Raw genomic sequence first — 17,633 nt, 5'->3', positions numbered from 1 at the left:
CAGGGCTCCATCCCAGGACCCTGAGATCATGACCTGAGCCAAAGTCAGACATGTAACTGACTGAGCCACCCAGATGTCCCTATATGTAGGCTTTTAAAATGACAATTTGTGGGTATTATTTCTAGTCCAAAGAAAGAGTGGGGAAACCAAGTAGAATGAATCAAATACCTGCTGTGGTCCAATATGTTGCTATAAACCTCTGTTGAGTCTATCATTGGTAAAATATTTCCTGAGAGCTTGTTATGTGTTTGGCACTCTCCTAGGGGCTTGGCATACAGTAATGAACAAAATAGTAAAAAAAAAAAAATTACTCCTGCCCTCATGCAACATGCATTCTGGTTGGTGAGACACCATAAATAGATGAGTAAAATGTATGTTAAGTGGCATTAAGAGCTAAGGGGAACAAGTCAGGGAGAGGGTAGGGGGTGCTGAGGAACTGCAGTTTTAGACAGGTGGCCAGGAAAGGCCATGCTTATGGGTGATATTTGAGTAAAGACCCAAGGAAGTGAGGGCTGAATCTCACGGGTGCTTGAAGAAAGAGGGGTCGGGTGTAGTCAAGGACTGTCTGAGGAGTCACAGGGTCAGGGACTAACTGAGCAAGGGGGAGAGCAGAGATGAGGCCTTCTGGATGGAGCTGTGAGCAGGTTCTCTAATGCCACAGGCAGATGGGGCACATTCTAGGCTTTGGATGCAGAGCTAGCAGGCTTTGCTAGTGACCTGGATGAGGGGTGGGAGAGAAAAGAGTCACGGATGATTCCTCAGTTGTTAGCTTAAGCAAATTGGAAGGAAGAAACTCGAATGGGAGGGCACCTGGGTGGTTCAGTGGTTGAGCATCTGCCTTTGGCTCAGGTCATGATCCTGGGGTCCTGGGATCGAGTCCTGCATCAGGCTCCCCACAGCAAGCCTGCTTCTCCCTCTGCCTGTGTCTCTGCTTCTCTCTCTTTTCTCATGAATAGATAAATAAAATCTTGGGGGGGGGGAGCTCTAATGGGGGAAGACCATGAGGGGCAATTTTTGGGGGAAGCATGAGATGCCTATTCACAACTAGGGTGACCTGTGGCCCAGGCAAGAAGACGAGGATGTCCAGAATTCAGGGGAGAGGTCTAGGCCTCCCATGGGGCAGAACTGGCAGAGCAGGCTGAGCAAAGTGGCCAGAAAAACAACAGTGTGTGGCAGCCGGCCACTTGGAAGGCTAGGAATAAGCGTTTCAAGAGAGATGGCTTCTGACAACAGATTACTGGATTTAACAACTTGGAAGGACTTAGAGACCTTGATAAATTGAGCTGTAGAGACAAAACCCAGAATGGAATTGGTTCAAAAGAGAATGAGGAGGAGGTGCAGAGGACAGGGTGTGTATACAAACAGCTCTTCTGAGTTGTCTTGCTGAAAGACGGACAGAAATGGCCTGGCAGCCTGGGGAGAACCTAAGAAAAACCCTGGAATGGGGAGTGCGGGAGGGAGACCGTAAGGTGAGAAGGCATGTAAATCCACCAGAGCTGTAGTAAAGGTAATTCCTGATGTTTTTGCTACGGGATCACACCCTCCCCTCTCCTGACTGCTGATCTGGAACACCAGGCAAGGGCATAAACAACTGGCAATCATATACAAGTGGTTAATCCTGAAACACCATTTTCTACATAGAACCAGGACACATTAATGTCCTGGTTGGACTGTAAAGTTCCCTAGCTCCTTCTGCTGCTGGAGGAGCTGTCACAGGGAGAGTGTTGACAGTCCCTGTCTGGGACCAAAGTGGAGCCACACTCTTTCACAAAGGTCCAGATGTTGCTCCAGATCTCTTCTTTGTCCCTCTTTGTGAGGGCCCCAGGCTATTTAATCCTGAGCCATTCAGCCTGTCCCCTGGTCTAGAAATTTAGTTCTGCCTGTAGTCACAGCCAGGCTTTGTGTCCCAGACTTGTCTCCCAATCAGATATGGAACTTTTTGAAGAACAAAAATATATCCACCTTCATGGGAACTTCTCCCACCTATACAAATAGAGCAGGGACTCTGTAAATCCTTCTTCCATCGCACTGACTGGGGAAGGAAGGGCACTTTAGAGAAACAGAACATTCTGGGTGAGAATAAAGGGGAAGAAAGGCCCTAATTATTGTGGTAGGCCCCTTACATTCGCTACCTCCTTTCTCCTCCAAATAAACGATAAGGAAACTGCCTGGCCTAAGGCTCAGATGAGTTGGCTCCAAATCTGGCTATTGCTCCTTGGTCCCATTGTAAGAAATCTGTCTACTTTGGGATTCAACCTGGGAAGAGGTGGTGGTTAAATAGGCTTGGTGTGACCCTTGATGCTTGCATTAATTCACATTACACAACAAAATTTCTAGTGCAATAATCTTTAATCACAGATATGATCTGGGCCACCTCCACGGTCTGGCAATACCAGAGTGAGCTGGATGATGAACGATTCATTCAGAGGTATTGAGTTTAGACTAAATGGGTTTTCACATTTCACGGAACAGCTCCAGTTCTGTGGGTTTTATCTGATTTTTTAAAAAATCGGACTGCAAAAGCAATTAATGGTCATTGTAGCAAATTTGGAAAAAAGCAATTTCTCCTCTGGGGTAAAAACCTCTCTGTAATTCTGGTAGGTAGAGTGATCACCTTTGCCCTCTTTGGTGTACTATGGGTGTTATTTGTGACCCGGACTTCACCGGACTTCCTGGCGGAGCACGTTGTGCAACGTAACAGATCAGCATCCTTAAGGTCCCTACTGCAGTATGCACCCCCCACACCCGAGCAAAAGCTCAGTACTCCCAAGTCCTTCTGCGCGAACCCCGAGATCTTTGCAGTGGGCCGTGTAGGCCGATCCCCAGCCCAGCTCGGCTGCTTGCAGCAGGGGCGCTGCCCTGGCGGCCCGGCCCGCGCTCCGGGTTCCGCTCACCCACGTGTCTCCCAGCACAACACACGGCAGCCCGGCCATAAATGCCGCTTTACGGGAAACCGCCTCTAATTTCCTGTCATGGCTGATTCGAGACGGCGAGACCCGGACGGACCCCCGCGGGCCTCTCTGCCGCGCGCGGGCCGCCGCCGCCTCGCGGGGCGCTGTGACCCGCCACCGCCGGGCGCGGGCAGCCGGAACGCCCTGCACCAACAGGCGCCGCGCAGGGCGAGGCCGACCCACGCGGCCGCCCCCCGCGGCGCCGCCCAACAGCCGCCGAACCTTCTGGAAGCGGCACCGCACCGCGCCCCGCCGCAACCAGAACCGGACGCCAGCGGAGCCGGCAGCCGCCGGGGGGGCGGGGGGCGGGGCTCGGGGCGGGGCGTGCGCAGGAGGCCGCGTTCGATTCGCCGCCGGCGCTCAGGCCCCGCCCCGCCGGCGCCATGGCCCCGCCCCCACCCTCCCCCTCCATGGCGCCGCCCGGGCTCATTCATTCCGCGCCAGGCCTGCCAGACACCTGCGCTCTCTTTCAGCCGCTCGTCGCCGCCGCCGGCATGTCAGGCCCCGCCGCGGAGACCCCGTCCGCCATCCAGATCTGCCGGTAAGCAGGCCGCGCCGCGCGGGGGGCGGCCAGGACGCCGAGTCTGCGCCGCCGCCCGCGCCCCTCCGCGCCCTGCCCCCTCCCCGCCCCCGCCCCCGCCCCCGCCCCCGCCAGTGCCCGGCCCTGCCTTTCCGGCTCGTCGCCTGCCTGCCGGGCGGGGATGCGCCTCAGGCCCCGCAGCGCCGGCCGCCCCTGGCAACCCGGGGACCGCGCGGCCGCCACGCACGCAGTTTGCGGGAGGAGTGGACGCGGCGCCCTTCCGGGCAGGGTCGGTGCGCATCCCCCGCGCCCCGCCCCGCCCCGCGCCCGGGCGCCCCGGGGCCGCAGCCCGGCCCCAGCTGACCCCCTCACTCGAGGGCGTTCTCCGGGCGGTGGTGCATCGCCAGCCGGAGCCCCCGAGTGGAGGGACACCGATTACCAGCTCGCCGGGCGAGCCCCTGGGTGGGTCCCCGAGTGGGCGGGGGCTGCAGAGCTACAGCTCCGGACGTGGCCTGCCTCGGCTTCTGCGAAGAGCCGGTGTTCCCTGGAAGACCAGAAAATACCCTCCCGCTAACGGCTTACTGCTCCATTGAGCCCGGAAGCGTCTTACACAATGGGGGCGAAGGGTGGTTCTTCGCCCCTGTCTTCCTGCACGGGCCCTTCGGGTAGACCGAAGCCCCAGAGGAAGCCGGAGATCACGAGCTGGGTTATTTCCCACTGGAGCGCGGAGGGCAGCCTCAAGGTTACTCTGCACCCCTTTGGGAAAAACCAGAAGCAGACACGCTGGTATTTGGGCCTGAGCAGAATAAGGGCAAGACGTCTGGGAAAGCCACGGCAGGACTGGGGCCTGTAGCAGGGCCTGGCCTGGCTCACCCCGAGGAGGGAGCCGCTTCTTGCTTTGGGGGCCGCAGGTTCCTCAGCTTTGCAGGTTGGGCGTCACACTGACCTTGGGTCCCAGGCAGGTTGGTTTCCTGTGGATGTTGACATCTCACCTGAGAAGGCATTGGCTGGGTATATATTAAGTGCAGGATCAATGGACTGCCTTGACCTCTCACTTCTACTGGGTCAGAAGCCTTTCCTGACCTCAAGGTCAGTTTTGAGTTTTCCAGGGAGAGAAGATTTTTAAGGGGAGCCTTACTGTGTTCCCTTTGTTACTGGTGGTGTGGTGGTTAAGGCCCCACCAACTCCCAAGCTCCAGGGCAAAAATAATAGAAGCGGTTACGTTGGGAAAAGGATAGGCCTAGAGTCAGGGCTTTGGATCCTTGTATTGGCCAGGTGACCTTGGCAGTCAGTGTTTGCAAAAGGCCTGTGTATCTGCTGTCTCATTGGGTTTGCCCAACTTCCCTGAGAAGCAGGATGGCAGGGGTCTCACCTCTGTGAAGTGAGGAAGGAAATTGAGGCTCTGGAAGACCCAGTGTCTCTGTAAGGTCATCCAACCACAAGACCTGAGGGTAGCTCCTGCCAGGTGAGCTGTATCCAGACCTATATATTTTCCTCTGCACTCCCTTCCAAAAAAGAAGATACTGACTTCAGTCTACACATGGAAAGCCAGGCTTTTATTTACTTCATCAGTATGATGAATACCCAGTTTGTACATGTTATCTTTTGTTAAGCCACCTTCTAATAGTTCATGGTTCTTGGGTAGCTTTAGGCACTTCTCTGTGTGCACAAACAAATGTGTGTACCCATGGTGTGTACCACACTGCCTCTGGCATATTCACAACTGCATATTGTCTCTGAGTGGCCTTGGAACAAGTGGGCAGGTTGCCTGGCTGAGGTGAGCATCATGTGCCCAGCATAACTGCCAAAGGGTGTCGGGGCGGGGCTGTGCTGAGGGCCAGGCTCACAAGGGCTTGGCCTGGAGAAACTACAGGACATTGGAGAGTGGACATAAGCAGGGTGGGGAGCCCTTTAAGGACATCTGAGCTGATACCCTGTGTTGAAAGAGGAGCCACCTGGCCAAAGACAGCCAAGCCCATGAATTTAACAAGTTTCACTGGATGCCTCCAAGGAGCAAAGTGCCATGGAGGGACACTGACCAACGTGGAAAATTTGGTCCCCACTTTTGGAAGGTTCACAGGGCAGCAGGGTAGGATGCCAGGATCTACCATCCTAGATAATTAAGATGCTCTCAGGTTTTGTTTTTTTTTGTTTTTTTTTTTTCATGCTCAGTTTTGAAGGAGGTGTTGGAGGGATGGGGCTTGAAAGGCTGGGGTAGGCAGTGGTTAGAAGCAGCTCCACAGTCCAACAAGGAAAAAATGTAATCTGCTAAATAAACATTAGCATTACTTAAATGGATTCAACCTCTGCCCCTTTGGAAGCTGCCTGGCCTTTCAGTGTCCCATTTTCTCATGGGTGGTTCTGGGTGTTAAAGAAAGTGTATCCAGTGCTTGGCAGTGCTTGGCTGGCACTGTGTAAGTAAATGGGAGCTCTTTTTGTCCAAAAAGTGGAACACAGGCTCAGGGGGCCTGGATTCAAATCCTAGCTCTCTGCCTCATGGCTTTAGGCACGTTCCTAAACCTTGCTGGGCCTCTGCTCTTTTATTTGTGAAGTGGAGATGATAATGCCTCCTTGAGGGTGGCTGTGGGGATTACAATCTTTGGCATGCTGCTGGGCATGGTGCTTATGAAAGTGAGCTCACAAAAAGGGCAATTTACCTATGAGAACCTGAACTTTGGATGGGCAGGCCACTGTGGGATGTCAGCTCCTCTTCCTTTTGACCTAGCCCTAGGTTACAGGTCCAGGACAGCACTTAAAGTCTTAGAAGAGCTTTTTCTCTTTATTTAGTTTGGTTTATTTTTAAGTAATGTTTATTTATTTATTTTTTAAAGATTTATTTATTTATTTATTATAGACAGAGAGAGAGAGAGACAGAGACACAGGAGGAGGGAGAAGCAGGCTCCATGCTGGGAGCCCGATGTGGGACTCTATCCCGGGACTCCAGGATCCCGCCCTGGGCCAAAGGCAGGCGCTAAACCTCTGAGCCACCCAGGGATCCCCCGCTTTTCTTTTTTTTAAAGATAGATTTATTTATTTATTTATTTATTTATTTATTTATTTATTTATTTATGATGGAGAGGGAGAGGCAGAGACACAGGAGGAGGGAGAAGCAGGCTCCATGCCAGGAGCCCGACGTAAGTAATGTTAATAAACATTTAGTTAGTAGATTACATTTTTCTTTGTTGGACTCAGAGTTCTAGAATGTCAGACCTGGAAGGACCCTTAGGGAGCCCCCAGTCCAGCTCTGTCATGTTACAGATGGTGAAAATGAGGCCCTCAGAGGTTAAGGACTTGGTCAAGGGCAGCCCTTGGGCCTTGACCAGGAACTGAAGGCTACTGGTGGATTATTCCCTGCTAGGTGTCCCTGTTGCTGTAGTTTTTCCTCTGTTTACCAAAGCTGAAGTTTATATTTGGTTGTGAGACTTAACCATGGTATCAGTGTGGGCCCCTAGGAACAGCCCCCGAGTGTTTACTGAAATAAAGTTCAAGGATGTGTCTTGTAACAGGTTGTTGGAGAGTAAGGCTTCCTGGAGCAGTGATAGAAATGGTCCATGTCTGTACAGTCCAATATGGTAACCACTAGTCACTGGCCACTGAGTGCTTGAAATGTGGCCAGACATGGAGAAACTGGATTTTTTTTTTTAAAGATTTATTTAGTCATGAAAGACAGAGAGAGAGAGAGAGGCGCAGGCAGAGAGGGAGAAGCAGGCTCCATGCAGGGAGCTCGGATGTGGGACTCGAGGATCATGCCCTGGGCCGAAGGCGGTGCTAGACTGCTGAGCCACCCTGAAGAAACTGGATTTTTAATTGCATTTATTTAAACTTATTTGAATGGGGGATCCCTACGTGGCTCATTGGTTTAGCGCCTGCCTTTGGCCCAGGGCGTGATCCTGGAGTCTCCGGATCAGTCCCACATCGGGCTCCCTGCATGGAGCCTGCTTCTCCCTCTGCCTGTGTCTCTGCCTCTCTCTCTTTCTGTGTCTCTCATGAATAAATAAAATCTTAAAAAAAAATAAGTAAACTTATTTGAATGTAAACATAGATAGTCTTCTCTGACCTGTGGCTACATTGTGGACCAGTATAGTATGTAGTGGGATTTAGAAACTGGGATTTGTGGCAGGCTTATGAGAGGAAGGATTTCCTAAAGGTTTCAGAAGCTCCCTGGGGACTGCAATTGGCTCTCAAACCACCTAGCTAATGGAGGTGGACCTTGGTATGGACTTTGCCCTTTGCTAGGTGTGGATAATCTAGGAATTCTTTATTTGTAGGTAAGTGTGTGAGGTCTGCTTGGGGTTTTTTGTTTGCATGCTCTTAGATGCAAATCTGCTCAGCAATGCCTCGAGTTAGGAACTGCTTTGTTCACTGTTATGTGGGGAATGCCTGGAGTAGTGTCTGGCCCCTAGGAGACACAGCATCTGGTAGATGTGGCATTTAGTAGCCAAAATATTAGTGGAAAGGACCTGAATTCTAGTATGTTAATGGGTTAGATTTTTTTCCCCTTGGACTCTGTGTTTGGATTTACAGTGGAAATAATGAAAACACTGAATCTGATTTACAGAAACCAGTGCTGACTCCCTTCTTGCCAGGACAGAGAGGCTCTGGGAAAAGGCACAATCGTTGCAGCCCAAGGAGCCTATGGTTGGGTAGGCTGTGCTCACCCACTTCCCAGCCTCTCCCGTAAGTGGGCCAGGTAGCTTGGCACCACAGCCCATCAGCTCCCCACATTCAGTCTGGCCAGAGGTTGCTTTCTCCTATTAATCTTAAAAATAAAATTGCCAGTTATTTTACCAGAAAAAAAAAGATTTATTCAGGAATTGCAGGGCAAGGAAGCTTATAGCAAAACCATAGGCAAGCTTGGAGAACAAAGGAGAGGAATGCTGTTTTATATTGGAGAGGGGGGAACTTCTGAGGGTTGTCGGAACCATAAGTCTATTGGAGCAAACTGGGAGTTCAGAGTGTAGTGGCTTCTCTTTGGCTGAGTTGTGACAGTCCCCCACTGGCTGGGGCTGTTGCCAGGGGAAGAGGAAAGCTTGCTTCCTGCTCCCGGGGTGGTACAGTAGGATCTACCGCCAATGCACTTGCAAAGAGCTGCTTTTCCTGGCTGGCCTGCAGGGTGTGAGAGCTCCCCCTGCCGGCTCCTGACGCCACTCTAAAGGTCTTTGATGTTCTTAGCCCTGTGCTGGGGGCTTATCCAGGTGGGACCCAGCCCCTGTGGCCACACTGTGTGCCTCTAAGTCCACTGTGTCTCCCTGCCAGAGGTGTTCTGGGGAGGAGGACACATTATGTGGTCAATCCCCTCCTCCCCACGGACTACCTACATCTGAATAACTGAGACAGCTTGTTACAAATGCACATGTTCTGCATGCAAATTACACTTGAGTAGAAAATCAACAAAATGCAGATTTTAAAACATTTCTGAGATACTTGGGGGAACTCGGATAGTCCTTTGAAACTTAAAAGATACTAAGGAATTTCTAGTTTTTTAAGGTGAGATCATTGTAGTTATGCTTTTTAAAAAATGACCTCATGAGATAATGATTACAGACAATAATATGCAACTTTTTTTTTTTTTTAAAGATTTTACTTATTTACTTAGAGAAAGAGAGCATAGAAGAGCAAAGGGAGAGGGAGCGGCAGGGATTCCCGATTCAGGGCTCCATCCCAGGACTCCAGGCCCGACCTGAACTGGAGGCAGAAGCTCAGTCAGCTGAACCACCCAGGTGCCCCAGTATGCACCTGTTTTAAGCCTACAGCTCACTGAGTTTTAGCAAATGTGTACACCTGCAGAATGACCATCACAACTGTGACATAGGACGTTTTCATTACCCAGCCCCGACCCCTGGTAAACAGGTCTGCTTTCCTATCACTCTGGTTTCTGCCTCTTCTAGAATTTCACGGGGATGGAATCATATACTTGGCACTGTCCTTGTGAGCACCACTTTGGTGTATGTGCTGTGCTTCTTTCTTCTTACCGCCCCATTATATTACCTGTGCTTTGTTTCTCTTTTCACCAGTCAGGCAACATCTGAGAACTTTCTAGCTGTTGGTGGTTGTGAATACAGTCCACAAATGTGGATTTCAAAACTTTTAGGACGTCATTGGGGAAACTTGAACACTCACTTGGTACTTGACGACACTAAGGAATTGGTGTTATATTTTAGGTGGGATAATTGTTTTGTGGTTCTGGTTTTTTTTTTTTTTTAAGATTTTATTTATTTGGGAGAGAGCATGGACCCACATGCAGGGGGAGAGGGAGAAGCAGGCTCCCTGCTGAGTGGGGAGCTCGACATGGGGCTCAATCCTGGGACCCTGAGATCATGGCCTAAGCCGAAGGCAGACCCTTAACTGACTGAGCCATCTAGGCGCCCTTGTGGTTCTGTTTTTAAATGGGGTCTTTCTCATTTATTTATTTTTTAAAGATTTTTTATTTATTTATTCATGAGAGACACACACAAAAGAGAGAGGCAGAGACACAGGCAGAGGGAGAAGCAGGCTCCATGCAGTGAGCCCAATGTGGGTGGGACTCGATCCCGGGTCTCTAGGATCACGCCCTGGGCTGAAGGCAGACTCCAAACCCCTGAGCCACCCCGGCGTCCCTGGTCTTTCTCTTTTAGAGGGAATGCTGAGATACTTACAAATGCTGTTCTGTGATGTCTGAGATTTGTTTAAACTCAGTGAAGGAGTGAGTGGGAGTAGAGAGGAAACATGTCACCTGAAACCAGAGTTGACCAGTGGAGTTGTTTGGTGGGGACTCAGGGATTCATTTCCTTCTCCCTGCTCTTGTAAGTGATGTTTTCCACAATAGAGAATAAAACGACAGGGACGCCTGTGTGGCTCAGTCAGTTAAGTGTCCGACTCTTGGTTTCAGCTCAGGTTGTCATCTCAGGGTCCTGGAATTAAGCCCTGATTTGGGCTCCATGCTCAATGGGGAGTCTGCTGAAGGTTATCCCCCTTTGCCTCTGCTCCTTCATCACTTGCACTCAATTGCTCTCTCTCTCAAATCAATAAAATCTTTAAAAAAAATAAAAGAATGAAAAGGCAAACAGCCTCTTGAGTCCATACTCCAGACCTACTGCTTTTGCGTCTTGGGGGCCAGGGCCAGAAATCTGCATCTCCCTCAGTGCTCCACTGGAGCTTGAGAGCCCCTGTCCAAAGTAGGGATGGGAATTTCCCACTGTGTGCATGCATCCTTTTCCTCAGCTACCCTGCTGTCCCAGGACCCCATGGACCCCAGCTTCCCATGGGGACGACACCTCCCATGCAGAGAGAGAGCTTTCCAGTCCAGGTGGAGCTGCTCATCCCTGCTGGAGGCCTGGTCTGGCCTGATGGGTGTTAGAGGCTTATAGGTCCTGGAGATGGGAATCTTGGCCGTGTTGCCCACAGCCCACCCACTTCCTCCTGTTAACTTTAAAAATAAAAATTATGGGATCCCTGGGTGGTGTAGCGGTTTGGCGCCTGCCTTTGGCCCAGGGCGCGATCCTGGAGACCCGGGATCGAATCCCACGTCGGGCTCTCTGCATGGAGCCTGCTTCTCCCTCTGCCTATGTCTCTGCCTCTCTCTCTCTGTGACTATCATGAATAAATAAATAAAATTAAAAAAAAAATAAAAATAATTTATCAGCAAAACTGGGTTTATTCAGGAAAAGCAAAGAATTGCAATTCAGGACATGCAAGCTGTGGAAAGACCATAAGCAAGGCCAACAAACAGAGGAGAGGAACATTATTTTACAGAGAAGGAGATCAGGAGGGGTGGTTCTGAATGAGAGGTTGGTGATGACAGTTTCTCATTGGCTGAGCTGCAGGGGTAGTTGATTTCTTATAAAAATTCAATGTACATCTTTTTCCATTGGGGCCCTTAATTGATGATTCTTTCCTATCAATGATTCTTCTCTGGAAGTCTGTAATTGGCAGTGCTTCCTGGAATTGATATCGAGTGCCATGGATCCCCCTTCTAGCCTGACTCCACTTAGTTTTGCCTTATTAATTTTCATGCCATTTTTGTTTTGGGTTTTTTTTTTTAGGGGAGAGAGGGGCAGAGGGAGAGGGAGAGAGAATCCCAAGCAGGCTTCACGCCCAGTGCAGAACCTGACACGGGGCTTCATCTCACAATCCTGAGATCATGACCTGAGCTGAAATTAAGAGATGATCACTTAACCGACTGAGCCACCCAGGCACCCTGTGTTTTTTAAGATTTACATATTTATTTATTTGTTTGAGAGAGAGAAAGTACATGAGCAGGGGAGGAGTAGAGGGAGAGAATCCTCAACCAGACTCCTTGCCGATCCCAGGACCCTGTGATCATGATCTGAGCTGAAATCAAGTTGAATACTTAACTGGCTGAGCCACCCACGTGCCCCTGCTTTGTTTTTTTTTTTTTGTTTTTTTTTTTTAATTTTTAAAAAAAATTTATTTATGATAGTCACAGAGAGAGAGAGAGAGGGGCAGAGACACAGGCCGAGGGAGAAGCAGGCTCCATGCACCGGGAGCCCGACGTGGGACTCGATCCTGGGTCTCCAGGATCGCGCCCTGGGCCAAAGGCAGGCGCCAAACTGCTGCGCCACCCAGGGATCCCCCCTGCTTTGTTTTTGATCAAGCTCTTTCTCTGAAAGCATTGCCGATCAAGAGTCAAGGTTTTGTTATTCAGTGGCTTTGTCCCTCACTGCCAGGAAGGATCTCCTGCTTGGCATGTCCTATCTTGGAGGGGAAGTGCGTGGCAGTTGGAAACCATGTAAGACCACATTTGAGGAACAAGGAAAGTTAGGAGGAAGGACTCTCAGGCACTTCCATCCATGCTACATATTTATCAAGACCATGAGCATTGGAGATCATCTCCTTACTGAGTATCATTTTTACAAAAATTTGACAGGCAATGAAACACAAAACTTAAAGTATTTGTACAGCACAAGAAGTAACAACAATTCCAAATTGTATGGGGTGGTTCTGTACTAGGACTGGAGGTCTGAAAGTAGCCAACTGAAAATATGTATTAGTACTTACTCTGACTTAGAGGAAGAAATTCTCCCTACAGAGGCAAAGCCGGAGTCCTGTATGCCTCCTGGAAGTCACTGCTGAGAGTGGCCACAAGAGCAGGATAGCGAGGGCAGCCCGGGTGGCTCAGCGGTTTAGCATGGCCTTCAGCCCAGGGCGTGATCCTGGAGTCCCAGGATCGAGTCCCACGTCAGGCTCCCTGCATGGAGCCTGCTTCTCCATCTGCCTGTGTCTCTGCCTCTCTCTCTCTTTCTCTCATGAATAAATACATAAAATCTTAAAAAAAAAAAAAAGAGCAGGATAGCGAGTACCACAGAAAGAATTATCTGAGGACATTTGGGATGGTACAGAGCAGGTCTAAGCATGAAGTAATAACTAATGAACTTTTTGGCAAAATAGTAAAACTTCAAAGATGTATTAAAGCAGCATTGTTATCTCAAAATAACTGCCTGGAAAACAAATATTATCCATTGAGACAGCCTATAAGGTTGCAAATTCAGAGACTATGAGTTTGGGTAAGAACCCAGAGTCAAATACTTCAGGTGAAAGACTCCTGTGACTCCTGAATCTTCTAATCCTTCAGAAAAAGCAACTGAAAACTAACTTGTCATGGGATCATGATGAGGCTGTTTCTGAAAAAGGCCATAATCCAAAAAAAAAAAAAAAAGTTTCCCTTTTTTGTAGAGGCTTGGGGAAATGTGAACGAGGGCATTATCTTTCCATGAAAGTAAGAGTAGAACCAAACAGCGAGGAGAAGGCACACAGACCTGGTCCAGACATCCGAGGAAAGCTGTCTCGTCAGATGCCATCTGCTTCACGCCTGGGAAGCCTCTGCTTTCAGGTCACCAGCTGGTGTGCTGGTCAGTCAGGGTTTGTTCCTTCCTCTGGATGTGTTGTGTGAATCCAAGAGTCTGTTCCTTGGAGTTTGGTGGCACAGGGGCTGGGTAGCAGTGCCTGAGAAGGGCATTTCCAGCAATGTTGGAGAGTCTTTGTGGAGGTGTCTCTTCCAACAGATGAGATCTCCAGGTTGCAATGTGATGCTTAAGGTTTTTTATCTTGGGAATGGTTGGTGAAATGGTGGTTCTACAAAATATGGCTATTTTTAATTTTTATTTTTTTAAGATGATTTTTTAAAAAGGATTTTATTTATTTATTCATGAGAGACAGAGAGAGAGGCAGAGACACAGGCAGACGGAGAAGCAGGCTACATGCAGGGAGCCCGATGTGGGACTCCTTCCTGGGACTCTAGGATTATGCCCTGAGCCCAAGGCAGATGCTTAACTACTGAGCCACCCAGCAGTGGCTTGATCAATATGAAGTTTGAGAGGAGCTACTCAGGTGGGGATAATCTTTTTGAACAGAATTTTAACCCCAGAAGAAGTAGTGTGCTGCCCATAAGGGAAAGGGTCAGGCCAGTGAAAAAATGTATGAATTGTGACTAACATGTATTTATGAGACAGGCAAAGCTGTATAACATCCATTTGTGTGAGCAGGTTTCCCCAGATTGCACTTTGGACAGGTGGGTAAGTAAAGTAGGCATTTTTTGCAGGCTTGTTAATATTTCTCCACCAAAAAACAAAATTCTTCACCAATATTAGTTCACGAGCACTATCATTTTGTCAGTGGACCAGTGGTTTAGTGGATGTACAGAGATGAGTGGTGGGAGTTTTAGAATTTCCAGGAGGGCCAGATTGTTATTTGGTCCAAAACCAGAGTTCTCTCTTTTTATTGATCCCACAATGTTTAGATTTCCAATATTGTTTTCCCTTCTCTGGGGCCAATTGTGGGATATCTCGTCGATTTTTCCAAATTATCATTTGGAACAACATCCCTTTGGACCACGGCAGAGACTTGGCTGTTGGTTTCCTTGATGGCATCATTTTTGGCAGAAATGTCAGCGAGGTGATTTCTTTTGGTCTTCAGGGAGTTGCATCTGGAATGCTGAGGATCCTTAATCATAGCCACAGCAGCCAGCAAAAGTGTGGCATCTGATAAATTTTGGAGATGGGACCATTTTTAATTCTATTCCCATTCAAGGTAAGGAAACCTCACTGTTAACCAACATTCCAAAGTCATGAGCCATGGTGTGCTGAGCATTGGTATAAATGTGGTTTTACCCTTGACCAACACACAAGGATGGTTAAAGGGGATCCTGTGATTCTTTCTTCAGTGGCCTTAACTAACAGGGTAATTGGTGGCAGGAATGGCTGTGAAGCAGAGGGGATTTTCCTCTGCCACAGGGTCTGGACGATGGTCCCTGTTTTTGTGGGTGAGTGCTCTAAGGCATTCCTTTCCCTCTCATTTATGGAGAGGAAAAAGAGAAGTTAATTATTAGGATATCTGAGGGCAGGGGTCTTATTAGGCTCTTCTGAAGGCCCCAAAGCTGTGTTTTCCTGATCTTTCATTTTTTTAACTTTTAAAAAGTAGGTAGGCCCCGTGAACAATGTAGGGCTTTGAGCATGTTCTCAAGATCAAGAGTCGCATGTTCTACTGACTCCGCCAGCCAGGAGCCCTTGATCTTTCATTTTTTAGTAAAACATGTATAGATTGAGCTGTAAGAGAGGTTTGGCATCCAATTTTGACTAACCAGCCAATTCAAGAAAACTTTGTAATTGGAGCTTAGTTTGAGGTTTTGGGAAGTTCAGGAAGCCTACCTGGATTCTTTTTTTTTTTTTTTTTTTTTAATTTTTATTTATTTATGATAGTCACAGAGAGAGAGAGAGAGAGAGGCAGAGACACAGGCGGAGGGAGAAGCAGGCTCCATGCACTGGGAGCCTGATGTGGGATTCGATCCCGGGTCTCCAAGATCGCGCCCTGGGCCAAAGGCAGGCGCCAAACCGCTGCGCCACCCAGGGATCCCCCTACCTGGATTCTAACGTAGTTCTTGTTCTGAGATCAGGTTTCCTAGTATCAAACCTGATTTTAGCAAACTGCGGTTTTTCTTTCGGGTTTTATGTCCCTTTAAGGCCAAAAGTGTTAATTTTTATTTATTTATTTATGATAGTCACACACAGAGAGAGAGAGAGAGAGAGAGAGAGAGAGAGGCAGAGACACAGGCAGAGGGAGAAGCAGGCTCCATGCACCGGGAGCCCGATGTGGGATTCGATCCTGGGTCTCCAGGATCGTGCCCTGGGCCAAAGACAGGCGCTAAACTGCTGCGCCACCCAGGGATCCCTAAGGCCAAAAGTGTTAACAGGTGGATGCTGTCTTCTTGTGAAGAGGTTTGAGAAGGGCAGTGAAGAAGCGGATCATCTATGTATTATAATAAGTAGATCCTACAGAAAATTATATATCATCCAAATTATGTTTTAAGGTTTATGAGAAGCAAGGACCATCTGTGAAACTGTGGGGCATTACTGTTCAAATGTATTTACGGGGATCCCTGGGTGGCGCAGCGGTTTGCGCCTGCCTTTGGCCCAGGGCGCGATCCTGGAGACCCGGGATGGAATCCCACGTCGGGCTCCCGGTGCATGGAGCCTGCTTCTCCCTCTGCCTGTGTCTCTGCCTCTCTCTCTCTCTGTGTGACTATCATAAATAAATTAAAAAAAAAAAACAAAAAAACAACCAAATGTATTTACGTTCTTCCCAAGTGAAAGCAAAAGGATCTTGGCTCTCCTTATTAACTGGAATACTGAAGATGCACTGCATAGATCAAGTGCAGTAAAAAACTTGCTTTCTCTGGGAACAAATGTCAGCAACATACAGGGGTTAGGAGCAACAGGATGCTGAGAGATAACCATGTTGTTTTTTGCTTGGAGGTCCTGGATAATCCTCCTGTAGAGAACAAGATGGCTTGTTCTTGTCAAGCAGCGGCTTGTGTCAGGGACCTCTGTAGTTCTTCAGAGCTCCAGTGTTGGGAATTAGGAGGCTGGCTGGAGGGGATGCAGGGGCCCATAGTGCTCAAGATGGTAGCAGTCTTGGGGAGCCCGGGTGGCTGTCAGTTAAGTGTCTGCCTTTGGCTCGGGTCATGATCTCAGGGTCCTGTGTTCAAGCCCCACATTGGGCTCCCTGCTCAGCAGGGTATCTGCTTCTTGCTCTGTCTCTGCCTCTCTCCCTGGTCATTCTCTCTCTCTCTCTCAAATAAATAAAGCTCTTTAAAAAAAGATGGTGGCGGGCAGCCTGAGTGGTTCAGCGGTTTAGTACTGCCTTCAGCCCAGGGTGTGATCCTGGAGCCCTGGGATCAAGTCCCATGTCGGGTTCCTTGCCTGGAGCCTGCTTCTCCCTCTGCCTGTGTCTCTGCCTCTGTGTGTGTGTGTGTGTCTCTCATGAATAAATAAATACAAAAAAAAAAAAAAAAGATGATGGCAGTCTTGGGACACCTGGTGGCTCAGTCAGGTGTCTAGACTCCTTTTTTTTTTGGTGTCTTGACTCTTGATCTCAGCTCAAGTCTTGACGTCGGGGTTGTGAGTTTAAGCCTTGTTTTGGGTTCCATGCTGGGCTCGGAGCCTACTTAAAAAAAAAATGGTAGCAGCCTTATTCCAATGTCCTGGCTTTTTGCCATAATAGCAGAAACTAGGAGGTTTGGGTTTTATTTAGGGCCTTCATCTGCTGGAGTTGAAAACGGAGAATTTTCGTGGATACAAGTGAGCTGGTTAGAGTGGACATAGTTTCCATTTCATCCTATTACTTTTTTTTTTTTTTTTTTTTTTAATTCATGAAAGATACAGAGAGGCAGAAACCTAGGCAGAGGGAGAAGCAGGCTCCCTGTGGGGAGTCTGATGCGGGACTCTATCCCAGGACCTGAGATCACACCCTGAGCCAAAGGCAGATGATCAACCACTGAACCACCCAGGCGTCCCTCATCCTACTCCTTTTAACTCAAAGAAAAATCCCAGTTCCGCCTGTTCGTAAACTTAGTCATATGCTCCCCACGTGGATTCAACATTTAAAGGATGACCAGAATTTTCTTCAAAGGCAATTTGGAGTTGATTGTAATGGTCATGAACAGGTTTCACCAGTCTTGTGTGCAAGCCTGACTTCTGTTCCCATCAGCAGGGTGCTATAATTGCCCCATGGAGATTTCCAGCAAGTGTTCTAGCATCTTGCTGCAAGTTGGGGGTCTCTTTCTTTCAGGATATTCCCATTAGGCTAGTTGCCTCCCATGTTTGGCTTGGTACTCACCTGTGAGCCTGTGGACTAGTTGATATAAATCTGAGAAAGCAAGTTGGTAAGGT

The 17,633-nt window shown here is 48.8% G+C and overlaps 1 protein-coding gene across 1 annotated transcript in view; it reads left to right on the top strand.

The window, feature by feature from the left end:
• The first annotated feature begins 3,346 nt into the window (after positions 1–3,346).
• ACOT7 (acyl-CoA thioesterase 7) overlaps positions 3,347–17,633 on the top strand; it is a 101,481-nt gene continuing 87,194 nt past the window's right edge. Inside the window, exon 1 of the mRNA XM_041772805.1 lies at positions 3,347–3,492. Within this exon, the coding sequence (XP_041628739.1) occupies positions 3,362–3,492 (131 nt within the window). The 5' untranslated portion in view covers positions 3,347–3,361. The remainder of the gene's footprint in view (positions 3,493–17,633) is intronic.

Source organism: Vulpes lagopus, chromosome 10, assembly GCF_018345385.1.
Source record: "Vulpes lagopus strain Blue_001 chromosome 10, ASM1834538v1, whole genome shotgun sequence".
NCBI lineage: Eukaryota > Metazoa > Chordata > Mammalia > Carnivora > Canidae > Vulpes > Vulpes lagopus.
This window is presented reverse-complemented; position numbering and strand designations above follow the sequence as displayed.